At 42.9% G+C, this 18,997-nt stretch overlaps 1 protein-coding gene and 1 long non-coding RNA gene across 5 annotated transcripts in view; both read right to left on the reverse strand.

Moving 5' to 3' along the window:
* The window catches only part of LOC122636772 (homeobox protein cut), a 133,069-nt gene extending 131,107 nt beyond the window's left edge, over positions 1–1,962 (reverse strand). For all 4 annotated transcript variants that reach the window (XM_043828378.1, XM_043828381.1, XM_043828380.1 and 1 more), the window contains exon 1: positions 882–1,962. In XM_043828378.1, coding sequence (XP_043684313.1) covers positions 882–989 — 108 coding nt within the window. In that variant the 5' untranslated portion in view covers positions 990–1,962. The remainder of the gene's footprint in view (positions 1–881) is intronic.
* Positions 1,963–2,799: 837 nt separating this feature from the next.
* On the reverse strand, positions 2,800–9,753 carry LOC122636776. Its single transcript, XR_006329040.1, has 2 exons — positions 9,605–9,753; positions 2,800–2,974 (listed from the first exon to the last, which is right to left on the reverse strand). It is a non-coding gene; the product is annotated as an uncharacterized LOC122636776 (long non-coding RNA).
* Positions 9,754–18,997: the final 9,244 nt, after the last annotated feature.

Below are 18,997 nucleotides of genomic sequence, written 5' to 3' on the forward strand. Positions count from 1 at the left end.
TACGGAGTTATCACAATGGACAATACTTTTCCAAGCATATTTATTACGAACGCATCGCACCGTTTTGAAAGTTGCGGGGAAATTGTCTTAAAATATTCAAACGCGTCGTATATGCACGTCGTTGGACGAGGCGAAATATTTGAAAAGCTTTCGCGTTTCTTTTTCCTTTTTTTTTTTTTTTTTTTTGTACTAACACCATCTTAATTTTGAATTAATTAATCGGACGAAAGAATCAATACCAAACGTTTTTTCCCCAATATTTCTACGATCTATAAATCGCTGCTTTTTCTTTCATACTATTTTTCTCCTTACTTCTATTTCTTTTTAACAATCGCTTAAATTATTTTCCCCAGTTAGAAGAACAAAAAAGAAAGGAGGGTGAAAAAAAGTCTTATTTTCACACTCTCGACACGGCCCGCAAGCGGATAGACCGCGACGATTTAAACGTTCCACTGGCAGGGAGAAGCGAAACGAGAGGGAGAGAGAGAGAGAGAGAGAGAGAGAGAGAGAGAGAGAGAGAGAGAGAGAGAGAGAGAGAGAGAAAGAGAAAGATAGATAGATAGATAGAGAGAGAGAGAGAGAGAGAGAGAGAGAGAGAGAGTGGCACGCGCGGCACGGTCGAACCCTCCGGCAACCCTTCGGGATTATCTTACCCCCGCGTTGGACGCGAATCGGCCCACTTCCGGATACTAGCTGAACGGACGTTGGCACGAGGGTCGTTTCGAGGCACGAAATCCGCTCGTTGCTATCACTTTTCGCCTTTATCCCCGCGATTTCACGTATATATTCCCCCCTACCACCCCTTCCCACCCCCTCCTCTTACATCCCCATTAACTAACCCCACCCGAGAGAAAATAAAATCCAGAGTGATTCTAGCTTACCTGTTGCCAGAACTGGGCGAGTAGATATATTCGCTCTTTCTTGAAGAGCCAGTCCATGGACTGCATGGCCTGTATATCCAGCGAGTTGGCCTCCGCGGAGGCCTGCATACTGGCCAATGCCACCGAGTTAAGGCTCGCTAATACGGGCTGCTGGAGCGCCGCTGTCACGACGGAGGTGTTGCTACCGGCTACCAGATTGGCGTGGTAAACGGTCGCGGCCGGCGCATCCTCTGAACCGCCAGTAGCCAGCAATTGGGCCCCGATCGGCGCAGAAGGCCCCTGGAGCCCCAGTGAAGAAGCCACTTTGACGGCTTCAAACTTCTCCGCCGGGCCCAAAACTCCTCTTCCCCTCGTCCCACCGCCGCCACCACTGCAGCCTTCCGCGCCGCCACCTCCGTCTCTTCTTCTTCTTCTTCTTCTTCTTCTTCCTCCTCCTCCTCCTTCTCCTCCTCCTCCTCCTCCTCCTCCTCCTCCTTTTCCACCAAAAGTTCCCGCGTCGCTGCTTCTCGAGCACGTCGTATGAATGAACTTTTCCGTCGGTAACGTTTTCCTTAGTTTATATACTAACTCGACGATTCCTCGACTGACGATCGTCTTTTCAAACACTATCGCACGATCGGGACACACCGACGACGATCGTCCCTGGACTCATCGACGATTCACTAATATCATACGATACCATTCGAGGATATTTATTCGCGAACACCACGCAAGAGACGCACTAGTCTTCTATCTAACACAAATCTCTATATTTTATACTCTTCCTTTTTTTCCCTCTTGACAAAATATTCGCTCAGCAAAGCATTCACACGCGGTCCACGAGATATATCACGATTTATCGACCGATCGATCGCTTCGCTAGTCAATCTGCCACGAGGATGTTCCTTTCACTGTCGGCCCGATCCTTTCGATGTATTCTGTCCACGGTGGGTGGCAAGTCATCGGTGAATTTACTTTCTCTGTTTCGCTATTGTCTCCCGCGTCAAAGCTGCGTTTCCGCGTATACGCTCGCTCTCCACATCGTTACCAACCAACCACCGTGGTCGCGCCAAAATTTTTCAAATACTTCGAATATATGTATATGTATATATATATATATATATATATATATATATATATATATATATCTTGATGATATATCGTCGTTCGTCTATCGTCGAGAAGAAGCCGTTAGGGATTCCGTAGAATACAACAAAGTGCCCGAGATATCATGTAGTCGTCGTTGATACCGACGTTTCTCCCACTGGACTCGACACCGTCCTCGTCGTCTTCGTCCACGTAGCGGTAAGAACGAATCTCGTCCCGTAGCCGCATCACACGAATGGACCACCAACGTGAACCTCACTCGCGTCGAACTATTTCCCGTGAACACGATTTCGTCGTACGATGGGACACCACGGGACACGGGGAAGAGCGTTCATCGGACGTGAGACAGTCGATAACGACGATGACGATATTGTCGTAGCTGTTGTTGTTGTTGTTGTTGTTGTTTTTCCTTTTGTCGCTGTCGCTGTTGTTGTTGTTGTTGTTGTTGTTGTTGTTGACGATAACGATGATGACGGTAACGATGACGATGATGATAATGATGACGATGATGATTATGATAACGATGAATCTCGATGATATCGGACACGTAGAGAAAGCAGGACATTCGAACACACTCGAGACTAACAAATCTCGTCACTAAAATCGGATCAATTATTTTCAAACACCAACACACCGATATGTCACGTAATCCGTTCTTCCATCGGACGATTCAACGGAGAGAGGATCTCTCGGTACTAGGTCGATCGGAATCAACGGGATCGTCTTGCGTCGATGTTCACCGAACGGTGCCCCTGCTCGTCGACGATCGTTCCAGGTCTCTCGAGACAAAAGGTAAATCCTTGGATGAGTCCTCTTCTTTCCCCTTCCCTTCCTCTCTGTCTCTCTCTCTCTCTTTCTCTCCACGTTTCGTGCATTCACTCGTAGTCGCGACCGGTCTGCGAACGCCCGTCCGCCGCCGCCGCCACCACCGCCGCCGCTCTCGTCCGGGTGCCTCAAGAAGAGAGAACGAGACCCGTCCTAGCAGGCTCCTAACCTGAAACTAAGAGCTACCGGACGACCGATGCAATGCCTGGAGGAGGTGCAGATACCGTGGTGGGGATATGGGCGGGAGGATGCCTCGGTGGCAGGGGTAGGACGACCCCTCGAACAGCCAATCACCTTTCCAGATTCGTCCCCACTACCATGGCAAAACGCCCGACGACGAAGAGGACGTGCCAGGAGTAGGGATAAGCTGGCCACCGGAGTGGGAGGCCACGGAACGAAGCGGAGGCTGGCTAGGTGGTCCCTACCAGAACGGATCTCATATTTTCAACTACCCGACCGCCCTTTTCCAACCCCTGCCGATCGCCGCCTGCTTCCCTTCTTCTTTCCTTACTCTTTTTCTTCGGATTTCTCCCTATCCCTACCTCTAACGCTCTGCTACTTGCTCTGTCTGTCTCTATCTCTATCTCCTTCTCTTACACGTTCTCCGCTACGGCAGTTCGTCTCTATTCGTCTCTCCCTCTCTCTATTCCTATATATATATATATATATATATATATATATATATATCTATATATCTCGAACCAGTGTCGCCTTTCTACGTCTAGTTCTCGTGCTCCGTCTCTCTTCATCGAAGCCCTTTGCGACGAGCGAGTAAACATCCTTTGTTGGAAAAACACCGTTGAGAAAGCGTCACCATAGCCGCCATAGCTCTTCTCTTCTCTTCTCTTCTTTTCTCTGCTCTGCTCTTCTCTTCTCTTCTCTTCTCTTCTCTTTTCTTCTCTCGGTATAATCGTTAAAAGTCCATCGATCGAATGACTGAGATTCTTCCCAAAGTTTACTTTCTCCGTTCTATCGCGAGATATACAACAATCGATACCGATCGAACTCTACGATATTTCTACGAATTTGGTTGATCGAGAAAATATGAAAAGGAAAAACTCGGGCGCTTTATCAAACTCTCGCCGCGTACGAAATAACAGCTAAGCCAAAGATTTCAACGGAGAACAACTTCTTTCGCTATCTACGAAGGAACTTTGTACTTTGCTGGGGCCCTTTCTCTCTAACCGAGCTAACACACGCCAAAGACGTGGCGCCCTCGAGCGAGGATAGACCGTTCAATGTCTTTTACTCCGATTCAAACGATCGTATAACGTCGAGTAACATCCGTGACTTTTGAGATCGTGCTAACTATCGAATCTTCTTTAACTACCAGCCAAGATTCTCACTTACCTAACACTACGACATATTGTTAAGATCTTTCCAAAGAAAATTTCACCTCCCTATCGCACTTAATCTCACCGAGCTTGGAAAGAAGAAGGATAGAGGAGCGAATAAGTACGTCGTCCACAGCCCGTTCACCACCACGAAATCTGCGAGCATCTCGTTATGTCACTCGAAACGAGATACTTGTGATAATCGATCGAGACACGGATCAAAGTTTCTCTCCTGATAATTAAATTAACGTTAATGAGGACATTATTAAGATCTAATAGCGAATCATTTTTAACGCGCGTTAAAAAGAAGAAAAAAAAAAAGAAAGAGAGAAGAATCACTAACAATAAGCAGCTCGTGTCACGGGATAATCTCTTTCTTCAACTACTTCTTCTTATTCTTATTCTTATTCTTATTCTTATTCTTATTCTTGGGTAGGTAACTTTCGTTTTCGAGCGATCGCCTTTAAGAAATTCACTTTGTGGCCAACACCGGATACGTTGGTAAGACGAGTTTGTGTATATATATATATATATATGTGTCTGTCTGTGAGAGAAAAAGAGAGAGAGAGAGAGAGAAAAGAAAATGAGGAACACAGTTAATTTTTGCATAAACTACCTCTATATATACGTGACGATCAGTTCAACACGGCACACGCACGCACGTAGTTACGCTCGAACGAACGCGAAGAACCCTTTTCTTCTCATATTGTGCGCTCGTTTGGTAATATAGCCGATTCCTTTTACCCTTTCGGTCGGTCCTTCCTTCCTTTCTTTCTTTCTTTCTTTCTTTCTTTCTTTCTTTCTTTTACGTTCGCTTTAGACATCGTAAATAAAAAAATAGGCTAAGAGAGTATACGCGCGTGCGGATAATAGGTAAGCGCGAAAAAAGGGGGTTTTAGTCGCGTCACAACCCCGCCTTTTACCGTGGTGAACGCACTTCTCGCCGATTAACTTAACGGGCATCGAAACTTCCTGATACTTTCTTTGAGGGTCGAAAAAGTGCTTTCGATTTAAGTTCGCTTCCGGTTAAGGATAGAAGTCCCGTTCTTTCCTTTTTTTTTCTTTTTTTTTCTTCTTTTTTATTTTTTTAAATTTTTTTCTTTATTTATTTTTTTCGTTAATCAATTGAGATATTTATTTTTCTCGTTGTTTCGTAAAACGACAACAGCGCGGAATTATTTCGATCGATCGAAAGACCTTGAATTTTATTCGTCTCATAAAATCATTTGTTTAACAACAGAGAAAAATATTCGATGAGCGAATATATTATTAAGCGAACCGAAATCTGATGGCGATAATGACATCGAAATCGACGCCGTAATGATCCAGAATTTATGCTCCTTTCTACGAGGCGCTCTCCGTTAACTTTCTCGGAAGTTACGCGGCCGGAGAACGTAGACGATAATCCTGTGTAACGCGATGGCTCGAGTACCTAACGTTGTTGTTCAGGCGAACGTTAGCGTGGCGAACGCGTTTGGCGCCGGCTAAACTACTCGGCATCGAACTCCGTACAGAACCGCACGTAGTCGATGTTACTGGAGTGGAATCCGTTGATTATGTCTACGATCATCGTCCGAAGTCTTCGCGTTAAACTATTATCCTTGATATCACGCGACTATCGAATCGAATTTATCGAGATACCTATTACGAACTTATCTTCTTTTTCCTTTCTTTTTTCTTCGAAGATAAAATTAAACGAAACTTGCGCGCCACACTTTTGATGTCGTTTTAATTTCGTTTAAAAAATAAAAAAAAAAAAAAAAAACAAAGAGAAAGAGAAAGAGAGATCGTTATTTCTCCAAACGATCGGTTAATAAGAAGGGAAACCTTTGATTTCGTTGAGCGACTCGCGAAACGAAAGAGATCGAGAGAGTGGCACATATCTTCTTTCTCTTTTCTTTTTTTTTTCTTTTTTTTTTTTTTTTACTTTTACTCGCGGCTCGCAGATTTGCGAAGCATACGGCGAGAGTTTATCAGACTCCGGCCGCCCACGAAAATACTACACGAGCGTCTGCTTGTCAGCGGGTGCTTTACGATCACCCGGTATAACGCGAGGATTAGTTTGTCAACGCCGAGCAGAGCGCGCGCGACGTGCGTGTGAGTGCCGACACGCACACGTTTCTAAAGTCCATGTTCCTCGGCTTCGTTGTGTGCATCGGTGAACACGTTTAACGCGTCTCTATCGTGTCTACTACTAGGCTCTAACTCCGCTACCACTATGGCACACCTTGGAAAATTATTTACGATGTCACGAAACGATCGCTCGAAATTCTTTTTCATTTTTGTCAGTTAATTGTCGATAACGTTTGGAAGATCGGATCGATTCGATTTGCAAAATTTTGGAAGAAAAAAATAAAGAAAAAAAAAAAAAAAAAAAAAAACTTTCGCGAAACCTTCGTCCTCTTTTTTTTTTTCTCGTTTCGATTAAACGTTTCGATCGAACAAACACGTATCCAAAAGGATATGTATATTATGTACGTATGTATGTATACGATTGTCGTTAAAGTTGAAATTCACAAACCGACACGCACAAGATTATCGAGTAATAAATGCGGATCGAGAAGTAACACGGCGAAAAAGAAGGAATCGTAAACATCTTCTCTGGTTTGCGCAGCGATATATAAACGGCATTTCGGTGACGCGAGGGCCCAGACTTCAAACGGATCTTGGAATGCGCTTCTTCTCTTCTCCTCCCCCCCCCCTCTCTCTCTCTTTTTGTCCTTCTCTTAGCACGCGAGCAGTTAAGAGGAACGAAGACGGAGACACGCGCAGAAAATCGTTTTCGAGAAAGCTTGCACGCTTCTGAATCGACGTTAACTGTGTATATGTTCGATGATTTTTGACTGTTTATAACACGACGATAGTATTAATTTATACTCTCTATACTCGAAAATAATTTATTCCAATTGATATATATATATATATATATATATATATATATATATATATACATTACTATCTTTCTTTCTTTCCTTCCTTCCTTCCTTCCTTCTTTCTTTCTCATTTTCGCTTTCATTCGAGGGAGTAGATAGATTTGCGAGTAGAGGCTCGGCGATTGTCCAAAAAGCAGGAACGCGACAAAAAACGGAAGTACACGAGAGAGAGAGAGAAAGAAAGAGAGAGAGAGAGAGAGAGAGAGAGAGAGAGAGAGCGTGTGTGTATATATATATGCATATATATATATATATACATATATAATGTGTGTGTATGTGTGCATTACCTCCGCATTTTGCAACGAGCTTCTCTTGCGCGCGTTGAGACAATTTTACTGCTCGTATATACCCGAAGTATGGTCGGTCGGTTCTCGTAATAGTACGACAAGTTAATGCGCCGTCTGATATGCGACGTTGGTCACCGTGTTTTCGATGTACCGTGGAATAACTCACTCGCGACAAATCATTTCTGAGCTTGAATTACCCCTTTACCGGACGCCCCAGTCGATCCCTCTTGATTTTATTTAGACGAAGAAACGACATCTTGTCACGGGCTATCAAAAATTAGATACTCGAAAAATCTTATTTCCTCAAATAAGTAAGTCAGATACCTACGTTGGTCTTAAAGACGAAATCAAAGTTCGTAAATCGTCGTCATTATCGTTGTCGTCGTAGTTCGTCGTCTTGAAAATAAGCCAGACATAGTTGAATTTAAGTACGCGTTTTCCGAAAATACTCGATTTGGTTCGTCTCGTTAAAACCAGACGCATAATCCATAGGGCTATATACGCCTTGAACGTCTTCGTCGCGGAATTTCGCTGCTCGCAGCACAGAGACTCACTTTCTTCGAGCGGTCACACGCTACTCAATATACCGTACGATGATAAAGGACTCCTCTCTCTCTCTCTCTCTCTCTCTCTCTCTCTCTCTCTCTCTCTTTTTCTATCTCACTCGCACTCTTTTTACGTCTTCCTCCACTTCTCTTCTCGTCTTCGTGAAGCAACGCGATTCCCTTCGTACATTTTCCCTTCCCATCCTTCATCCTCTCTCTCTCTCTCTTTTACTCTTTCTCTCTCTCTCTCTCTCTCTCTCTCTCTCTCTCTCTCTCCTTTTCTCTTTATCCTACTGATGCGATTGTAACAATATCTTTTGCGCGCACGAAAGATGCGCTACTCGTGTACTGTTTAAGAGAGCCGGTAAGTTCAAGAGCCGCGCTCAGGGACATTCAACGACACGCTCCTCCTTCGAACTCGAAGGAGGCGACACGAGAACGTCGTCGTCGTCGTCGTCGTCGTCGTCGTCGTCGTCATCGTCATCGGCGTCTTTCTCGTCGTCCTCGTCTTGTCTGTCGGATAGTCGGACGAATTGTAAGCGAATTTTTCTTACTCCGGATAAGATATCAAGAGATTTGACCGTTCAAGAAACGTCGGAGAACAATCGTGAACTTGATCTCCGTACTATTCCAAGAAGAATTCATAAAAAAAAAAAGAGAAAAGAAAAGAAAAAAAAAAAAAAAAGAAAGGAAAAGAAATATTCACCGATCTCGTTCTCTCCTTTTAAACATTCCATTAGGATTACTTATTTTTTAATATTTCAATTAAAAAAAAAAAAAATTGACCTTAATCCATCAGCCAAATCGATAATTACGAAAAATTCCTAACTTTCTTAAAAACGAATAATTCAATCCGATAGAAATAGGATCGCCTAAGATGAATTTAAGAAGAAGTTGTAAAGATTCACGACGCTCGCGTTTTCCTTTCGAAAACGCAAACTAACCCGTCCGAGTTTCTCACTCGGGATTATGCCAGTCAGCTAGACGCTATCACAGAGAGTCTCGAGTTCTCTTCTACTCGGAGTACTTAGCGATTTCTCTCCATCGCTCCATTACGATGCCACGAGGTAAGTTGGTTGACCGTTCGCGATAAAGAAAGTACGTCTTTCGTCGACGACAACGATCATGAATCCGTTGTACCGTCACGTTCGCGTTCCGACTTTTAGATAATCTTTCTTAACCCTTGCACGTGCTCATCCTTGCAAGTATATTTGTATATATATATATATATATATATATATATATATATATATGTATGCCTATATATTATTTTGTTTAATGAAAAATAAATAATAAAATCAAGGAAGAATTCCACGTTTGTAGGATGAACCTGTCTCCCTATCTCTCTCTTTCTCTCTATCTATCTGTTTTTCTCTTTCTCTTTCTCTCACTCTCCCATTCTCTTTCCCCGTTTCTCTCAGTACGCGTCAACGATCTCCCCTCGTAAAATCCCCCAAGGTCATTCTCGCGAGTTAGCCTCCATCCACCGAGCGATTCCCGATACTTATTCGCGTTCGACACGAGCTGCTTACATTCGTGTATACGAAGTGCATCTCAAAGAGAAACTTTTTTCCGTCACTGATAACGATCTATATGCATATATACATATATATGCATATATATGTATATATATGTATACATATTTGTACATATACATATATATACACATACATACATCACATTGGCACAAGCACAAATCTTGGAGACAATCACCTTGACGCGATGCACTTTTCTTCTTCTTGTATTATTCTTCTCCACCCTTTTCTTCGGACTCTCTTCTAGTCTTCCTTCATGTTAGATAGAGGATCGGCCTTCCACGAGGAGTTCCGAACTCGTTGGTGCATCCGACGAAACTCGGCAGTACGAAGTAGCGAAGAAGAGGCGGCAAGAGGATGGTAGAGAAGGAGGTGGAGGAGAAACGAGATGGAGGTGGATGAGGAGAAGGTAAAAAAAGATGATGATGATGATGATGAAGAAGAAGAAGAAGAAGAAGCAGAAGAGGGGTGAAGGAAGAAGAGGAAGAAGAAGAGGAGAAGGAAGAACAGGAGAAAGAGGAGGAGGAGGAGGAGGAGGAGAAGGAGGAGGAAGAGGAGAAAGAGGAGAGAGCGCGCACGAGGTGGCAGGAGGGAGGGGGTGGGGTTGTAGGTCGAGAGTACTCGCGCGTACGTGTGCTCGGTAGCAGCACGCTCCTGCCTGACTCGTCTCTGTTCTCGACGTTATCCTCGGCGTTATCCTCGACGTTATCCTCGACGTTATCCTCGTCGTCCTCGTCGTCTTTTCTTTCTTCTTCTTCTTCTTTTTTCCGACAACGGTTTCGCGTGAAAAAGTATGAAAGACCGAGTATCGCGTCGTTCTCTCGTCTCGTGCCACTAGTACTACCGGTACTACTACTACTACTACTCTCGCCGGTAATCGTGTTGATGACGATGATGACGGTAGTGGTGGTGTTGGTGGTGGTGGTGGTGGTGGTGGTGGTGGTGGTGGTATTGCCGATGGTCGTGATGGTGATGATTTTATTGGTGATGATGGTGGTATTGGTGGTACTGACAGTAGTACCCGTACTAGTTCACGTCGACTTCCTTTCGTCCTTCCTTCGTCCTCTCTTTCCATCCACGCACCGCACTCTCCACCGCTCGTCCCGTCTGCCTGAACGATGATCCTACTGGGCCTGTGTTCTGCCCGAGACTAACTCGAACGCTCGGCTCCTGCAGCCCTCACAGTCATCCCTCCAGCCACGCACTTTTCTACCCCGTCGAAACTATTGTCCCACGGTCGTTCGACGTCTCCGTCCTCTTCTTAAATATTTTTATCCTTTCGACTATTTCCTTTCTCCTATCCTTCATTCGTTATCCCCTTTTCAACTTTATAATATTTCTCGTTGAGGAAAAACGAACGAGAAACCGGCAAAATTTCATCTCTTACGAGTATCGAATCAGGACTAAAGTTTGTCAGGCTGCCGACGAGGGACAGCTACGGCGCAGGCCGTACGGTGGCGCCTCTTCACGGTAAAACGTTGAAACCTGGCCGATGGAACGCGAGGGTGACTACCCCTCCACCGTCCTCTCCATCACCCCTACTATCTCTCTTCGACCACGAGGACACGGAACGCGCTACGTCGGGGGATGGTGCGCACCGTGTATCAGGTATCGGAAGTATCGGTGACTTCAACGGGCTGATCGGAAAGAAGGGTTCCCGCCATCGGAGATTTACGCGTTCGTGAAATTTTAAATGTACGAGAAACTCGACGAATTCAATGCTCCGGATTCTTCTCTCTCTCTCTCTCTCTCTCTCTCTCTCTCTCTCTCTCTCTCTCTCTCTCTCTCTCTTTTCTAATCGTTTTAGAATTTTAAATTATTGATCGACGATATCCCGATGATTTTTATCCAATTATCTCTTGCATTCTTCATCTTGTAGAAATTGAAAAAAATAATATATATTTTATCTTCTGAAATCATCTTCTCCTTCTCTCTTTCTCTCTCTCTCTCTCTCTCTCTCTTTCGAAGAATCTTGATTAACTTGTTAACTTCTTTAAATAATTTCTTTAAATAATTTCTTTAAATTATAACTTGGAACAAGTAGAACATACCTTGTTTATTGATACATTGTCTATTGATAGTTCTAAACTGCTGCTTTCCGTCAAGATATAACATCAATCTCGTTTTACGATATACGATTATCTCAGATAAGTAATTATTCTCAATTTCTTCAAAATCTCTTGATTTTATCCAAACACGATAAGAAGTCAGTCGACCGAAATAGATTTTCGATTTTTATCGGTTAATAGTGTATTAATATGGTGTATTAACAAGTTTCATTTGAGATACTCTAAAGTTTTCCTACGAAATAGTTTCCTACGCGAGAGATAAAGATGATGAAAAACGTAGAAGAGAAAAGGAGAAGGAAAACTAGAAGAGGAAGAAGAGAAAGAGAAAGAGAAAGAGAAAAGAGAAAAGAGAAATAGAGAGAGAGAGAGAGAGAGAAGAAGAAGAAGAAGACAGACAATGGTTCGCGTTTAGTTGGTACGAAACAACTATAGAACGTCCACGTTCGAATAGTCGCACGTCGTACAAGATCATTTACGAGTCCCCGAAGTCGTATCTCAAAGGACGTGTCCGGTTCGTCTGGCGAAAGGAGGATGGGAAAGGAGTGGAGGGAGGGAGGTAGGGTGGAGGGAGTCGGTTGGTGGTGGTAGAGGCACTTTTTGTCACTCCCTCTCCCTCCCCCTCTTTCTCTCACTCTCTTTCTCCTTCTCACACACTCGTTCGTTCTCTTACTCGGTCTCTCCAACACCGGTTCTTCTTTCCGATCATATCGGGAGTCAAACCTCGGAGACAAGGGTGGGAAAAGGGGTGCAGGAGCATGCGCCGGGAAAGGGTGAAGTTAGGCGCAGGTTCTAACCCCTCCGTCCAATATCTCCCCACCATCGACGTTTCTCAAGAGCGACGACGGCGGCGGCGGCGGCGGCGGCGGCGGCGGTGGCGGTGGCGGCGCTCGGCGCGTTTCTCGACGGTCACACAACTCGACGTTTTTCCACCCTTATCTTTACTCGTTTCTCATCCTCCCTTGGAAAGTAGTATAGGCACTTTCGCAACTCGTTCTACGAGCAACTACAGACACGACAACGTAGAGACAGAGAGACGAGGGCACTGCCACCGACTACTATATAAATTCTATTCTTTGTTATTTCCTTTTCAAAAAAAGGAAAATGAAAAAATAAATAAGAAAAAATAGAATTTAAGAAAAGAAAGAAAGCGAGGACAAAAATTCAAACGATTTCGAAAGACCTCCGTATCCTTATCGAGTATCTTCGGTTTTGTAAATACGTTTACACGAAAGTTTCGTATAATTGTATACGTTTTCTCGAACGGAGAACGGTAACAACTCGAGTTTCATTGTTTTCGAAGATGTCGCAATTCTTTTGGAATTATATTGATAGCGTCGATTGTCTTTTAATCGAGTTTACGTGTTTGCATCCGCGACGTGCCGTAAACGAGTTTTCGTTCTTTCGTCATACGATATATAGTTCCCTCGATTCTCCAAAATGACTTCGGCTAAATTACGTAAAGTTTGTGACGAAATTGAAAGGACTTTGTTTCTTTAATTTATATCGCGCGTTATCTCACATCGATAACGATTTCTACTACGATAAGAGAAAGAAAGCTAACGATTCGCGATAATTATGAATGTCACTTCCAGAAACATATTCGATATCCATCTTTTCTCTTCTCTCCGTCATCCTCCTAACTCACTTTTTAACCTATCCGACAAAACTTCTATATTCAATTATAAAAGAAATACGAGACTCGAACGGGATTACGACTGCTTTAAACTTATTTTTGCGACTCGATGCCACGCGAGCGTAATTCTTAGGATCTCACGAAACAAGATCTTGTTTCTTTGCGTTGGACATGAACATCATCTATTGTAGTACGTTACTTCTTCTCTAAGAGAACACAGACGCAAACGGGGATCGTGTATAGTAGTAACGTAAGCCCTTAAATGACCGTAACGATGTTCTCTCTTGTTTCCTTTATTTTCTTTATCGAATAAAACGATTTCTTTCGAGATAATCGATATTACGACGGCGTTAACGAACTCGTAAAATTATGACGATTGATACGAACGAGATGATCTTTTAACGTTCTAAGAGAAAAATAAAAAAGAAAGAAAAAAGGAGAAGAGAAAAGAAAAGAAAAATGGTAAGGGTGGTAAGTAATAATAGAAAAAACCTGTTGAAACGTAAGAGAACTCTCGTTCGAGATATCGTTAACCGCGAGATGTGGAACGAAGGAGAACGTTCTCAGGTCTTCCGCGTCGTCCACGTTCGTGCATCTCGGCGTGACCTATTGTTTCCCGTTGTTCTCGACGCGCGACGCGGTCTGCACGCTTAGTTTCGATCACATAATGAGTGCCGATGTAGGCCAGGAACGTCCACGAGATCGTATTTCAACGTACGTGGCGACACTCAACACTCCGTGGCTCACCGGGGCTCCTGAGCTGTGTCGCGGAGCTACTCTCCTACAGGGAATAGACGATTGCGCGTGATAGCGCACTATATTTCTCGGAATTCAAACTAATCGTCGCGTAGTACACATAACAATAAACGAGAATGTTACACTCGTATATCTTTTCTCACTCCATCCCTTCTCTAATACTTTTCATTACAATCGTTTCGTTCACGTTTGGTCGATGACTCACGTCGATGGATCGTACGTAATTCGATAACGATCTTCGTTCTTTCGATCCATCGATCGATCTTTTCTTTTCTTTCCTTTTTCATTGATCGTTTCTTCTTTTGAAAAATGAAAACAGAGTTTTACGTGGGAGAGATACTCGGAGAAATCGTCGAGACATCGTCGAAAATGATTTTTATTTAATATTTTCGATAAGATGTGAGAGTAATAATTAATCGGAGAATAACTTTAAGTTATTCCACAAAGCGCAAACGCAGCGAAACGAGTTTTTACATTTTTCGGATATGCTTAAAGAGAGTGCCTTTCAATGACGTATCGCGAATGTATCGTGTGTGTATATATATGTATATGTATATTTATCGTGCGTATAACAAACATCATCGGACGCACAAGAAGCACGCAATCGTGTTTAGATTTCCTGAAACAATTCGACGAAATTTCGCGATACGCTTGACCGATATGGGAAATCGGAAACAGGAACTCTCTTGCGTTTCGGCATTCCTCCGAGCGTGACTAAATATTGTTCAACATGTCAAACAATTTTTAATCAGAATTTATGTGTAATTTACAACTTCTGAAGAAAAAAAATTAAGAAAAAAAAAATAAATAAATAAATAAATAAATAACTTTTTTTCACGTAAAATTCCAATTAACGATAATTAGATTAGTGCAACCATTTACTACTTGGAACGAAGAGACAATCGTCCTACGGCTTCTTCCTTTGTCGTTCAGCCTTCTTCTTCTTCGTCTTCTTCTCCTTCTTCTTCATCTTCTTCTTCCGAGGACGACCGTTCTACTTTATTGTGCAACGTGAACGTTATAATTTTACCTAATTGCTCGGTGCGGCAAGAGGCAATTCGCAATGGACGTCTTCTCCGAGGATTAATTAAGACCTTTCTTAAAGGTGGCATTTAATTTCCATACGTTTAGAAAATCATTTTATGGAAGGCGGAAGAAAACTTTGTACGTTCGGCGAATACATTTTTCCAAATGTGGACGAACCGTGAAAAAATTCTCAAAAAAAAAAAAAAAGAGAAAAAAAAGAAAAAAGAGAGAGAGAGAGAGAGAGAGAGAGAGAAAAGGATAAACAAATAAGGGAAAAGAGATATATTACAATATAATCGTATTTTACAAACGAGGGAAGTAAACGAAAAAGTCTTTGGTTCTAATTTCACGAGATATTCTCTTCTTTTCTTTCATTCTACCTTTCGTAGGGTTTAAAACTCGTCTAGCCGGTTTTACAGCGAGTCCGATTCTATGGGAAAGAAACTACTTCGCCTATTAATAAACATAGCTCGGATTGTTATCCGAAATATCGTATTAGCATCCGACATGTGCGATGCTAGCTCGGCTAGCTCGCTCCGAAAATATATGCAACGACTACGAACGGTATGTGCGAATGTATATACAAGAGACAAACAGAGAGAAAGTGAGAGAGATAGATAGATAGATAGATAGATAGATAGATAGATAGATAGATAGATGGATAGAGAGAGAGAGAACATCCAATTGGCGAGCATTCGCCAATTGTCATTAAGATTCCTCAGCATGGGTCTACATCTCGATGTTAAATTTGATCTCCCTGCATAATTAACGGTATTACGTTGTGGGCCCTGAGTTTCTAATGCCTGAGAAGACAACCCCTCTTTACCCTTCTCCCACTTGCATCGCGAAATATTTCATTACGTTACTTCGAAAATCGGTATTTTCGAAAAAAAGAATCACTAGAGTCGCCTTTGCCGAAACGACACTACCGTAAAGCATCGCGTTACGTAAATACTCCAAGTAATTACAACCGGTTGGTTGTTCCGCGCCGATGAGTTATACAATCGTTATACAACGATCGGAGTACGATGAGAGGGCGGAGGGAGAGGGAAGAGGAAAAGGGGGAAATACGAAGGAGAACCAATCGAAGTTGAAGAGAGATCGAGATAAAAGACGAAAACGAATGAGAGACTTCGGCAAAAGAGTCGCGATAAAGCAATGTATATAATGAAACGAATCTGTGTAGCTATGAATGCATAGTATAGTTGGCCATAGACTATCATCTCTTCTCTCTCTCTCTCTCTCTCTCCTCTCTTTATCTCTCTTTCACATATGCACATTTTATATATATATATATATATACACACTCTTTCTCTCTCTACTCGACGATGCAGACGATTGCATCCCTCCTGGAAGCCATTCGTGATGAAAGTCCAGCATGGCGAACGCGTACACGGGGGGCAATAGGGTATAGCCGAGTGTGGGAGTCACATTCCGGCTGAGATTAATTCAGAGCAAAGAGGAATTTAGCATTCATCTCTCCCGCACCCGGGCGCACCATCGCAGCTCTCTCCCGCGCTCTCGCAGAACCATTTTCGTGCAATTATTTCAGCAACATTGCAAAACGATCGCGGCCGAGCGAGCAACGTTGAACGTCGCCAACGGCGACCAGAATTGTTTCCGTACGGAAAATGTTTCGAAGGTATGGAACTCGAATCGAAGATATGAAAACGATTTCAAGACTCGACAGGGTTGCGTCTACTCGATCGTTAGTTACTTAAATAAAATTCTATGTACGATCTTCTCATAGTTCTCACACTTCAACAAAAGAGAAAGAGAGAGAGAGAGAGAAGAAGAACGAGGAGAACTCGTTTATCTAAGGAAAACGACATTTGCATTAATAAGAAAATGGTAATGATCGAATCGTTATTAAATTAATCCGATGGTTCGTCCAATAGTATAAATAATACATGGTAAATCAAAGAAAAGGCGAGGTTTTACCTTAGGTGGGGTTCGTTCTTTGTTAAAGAAAATCGTAGCGAACCTTCGGAGACAGGATGGAAGAGATCACGGTTAAGAAAAGTAAAACCGAGACTTGCCATATAATAAGCTGTTTAATAATCAATGCGCGCGGGCCAATAATTACGATTCGTGAAGGGAGCGGGTATGCAAAGGAGTACAAGCGCGAACTGGTTTCAGACAATGACGGCTCCGAATCGTACACGATACGTATTGTATAATGATATTCCGGTACGTCTGCCCGTTCGTTTTGATACGCCTTCGATTATTATGTTGTCATTTCGATATGCTAAAATCGTTTTTGCTGCTTCTCACGATCGTAACTTTTACTTATCTTTTTAATTATGTCCGCTGGAACTTCGGACTACGTACGTACGAACGAAACAACAAACGTTTTCATTATTTCATTCTTGAGAAAAGAATATGGAATATGAACATTTATTTGTATCATCTTTAGATTAACGAGATTTTATTCCGAAGATTCTAACAGTCCGGAAATCGAAAGACGAACCGTCATTCTCAGAGTTCGAAAGAAGATCCTGGGAACACTCGAGGTTATCTGTCAATTCTTACCAATGGGTTTGATTCAAAGTAGATATTCGGATTAATGGTTCGGATCAACGATCGACCGTGAAAAGCAGAAAAGAATTCTCTTCGTGTTCCATCCTCTCTTTTCTTTCTCTCCCTCTCTCTCTCTCTCTCTCTCTCTCTCTCTTGTATGCGCAAGAGTAAACGAGAGAGAAAGAGAAAGAGAGAGAACCCACGTTTCTTGGTACAATGGTTCGCCAATATACAATGAGAGGAAATATCCAAGATATGCAAATTCGGGAGACCGCGTTCCCGATCATCTTCGGGGCCCGCTCGAAGCGGTGGGCCGGGAAAAAGGGTTTCGGAAAGACGAGCGTGCGCGAGCGCGCACTCACATGTGTCCCAGTGGCTATTTGCATAGCTCCCCGTTTTCGATTTGCATACGAAGAAAATTTGCATCGTTCGTGAGCGTGCGCTAACTCTCTTTCTCTCTCCTCTTTCTATCTCTTTCGCCTTCTCGCACGGGAAAGAAAAAGGGGGGGCCCTTCATCGGTCTCTAGAACGTCGTATCTATTTATTGAAAGGGTATAGACACGACGGCTGGAAAGAAGGAGAAGAAGAAAAAGTCCTCGAAAGAGGAATAATATATCAAGGGAGCAAAATGCTGCTAATGCCTTTGTACCCCGCCTCTCTCTCTCTCTCTCTTTTCCTTTCTCTATCTCTATCTTTTTCTCTCTCCCTCTCGTAGGTTCATACCGAGATATAATGCCACTTTTTCCCTTTGTGGAAATCCTAATGTATTTTCATTCTCTTTTCTCCGTTCGCAGCCACCACACCAGTCTGGGATTTTGAATCTCGAGTGGAGAGCTCGCTCCACCTGAAAACGATGTCTCCCGCTTTAGCTACCTACTCGATGATCCCTCGCTCTTTATCTTTTTGTCTTTCCTTTTTTATATTATCCTGCGTGCATCGTTTACCTTGGCATATACGAGCTTCCAGCTTTTCTTCGGTAGTTCTACCGATGGGATGATAAATCGTTTCTGAGGCTTCTTATTCATCATTTATCTCTGATAAATTTTTCGTACGAATAATTTATAAGTAATGGACGAACTTTTTGATATCGTACGTACGATCGATAGATTAGAATATGATCTGACATAGATTTCTTCTTCTTCTTCTTCTTCTTCTTTTTCTTCGAGAGAAAAATGGTAACTGATCGAAGGTTTTCCTTGTCAAGAGTGTTTCTACCTGTGTTCTTTGTTGTACTCATCCTCAGCCAGTCGCGTCTCGTGTTTCCAATTTCAGGACACCCTGTGTGGATGCAGGAAGAACGACTAGATGAAAGACCGAATGGGTATCATTTTCCGTACACGACACACGTAACTTCTTTTCCACCAATATAGAAGCTGTCCTTTCTTTCTTTCTTTCTTTCTTTCTTTCTTTCTTCTTTTCTTTCTATTTTTTTCGGTCTCTCTTGCTCTACCCCCTACCTTTCTCTCTTTCTTACTTCGGACAATAGACGACGACTTGTTTTCTGTACTACCTGTCCGTTCGACCGACTTTTCTCCTATCTTGATTATTGTCCATTGACGGGGGCGAT

This window comes from Vespula pensylvanica, chromosome 23 (genome assembly GCF_014466175.1).
Source record: "Vespula pensylvanica isolate Volc-1 chromosome 23, ASM1446617v1, whole genome shotgun sequence".
In the NCBI taxonomy this organism is placed as follows: domain Eukaryota; kingdom Metazoa; phylum Arthropoda; class Insecta; order Hymenoptera; family Vespidae; genus Vespula; species Vespula pensylvanica.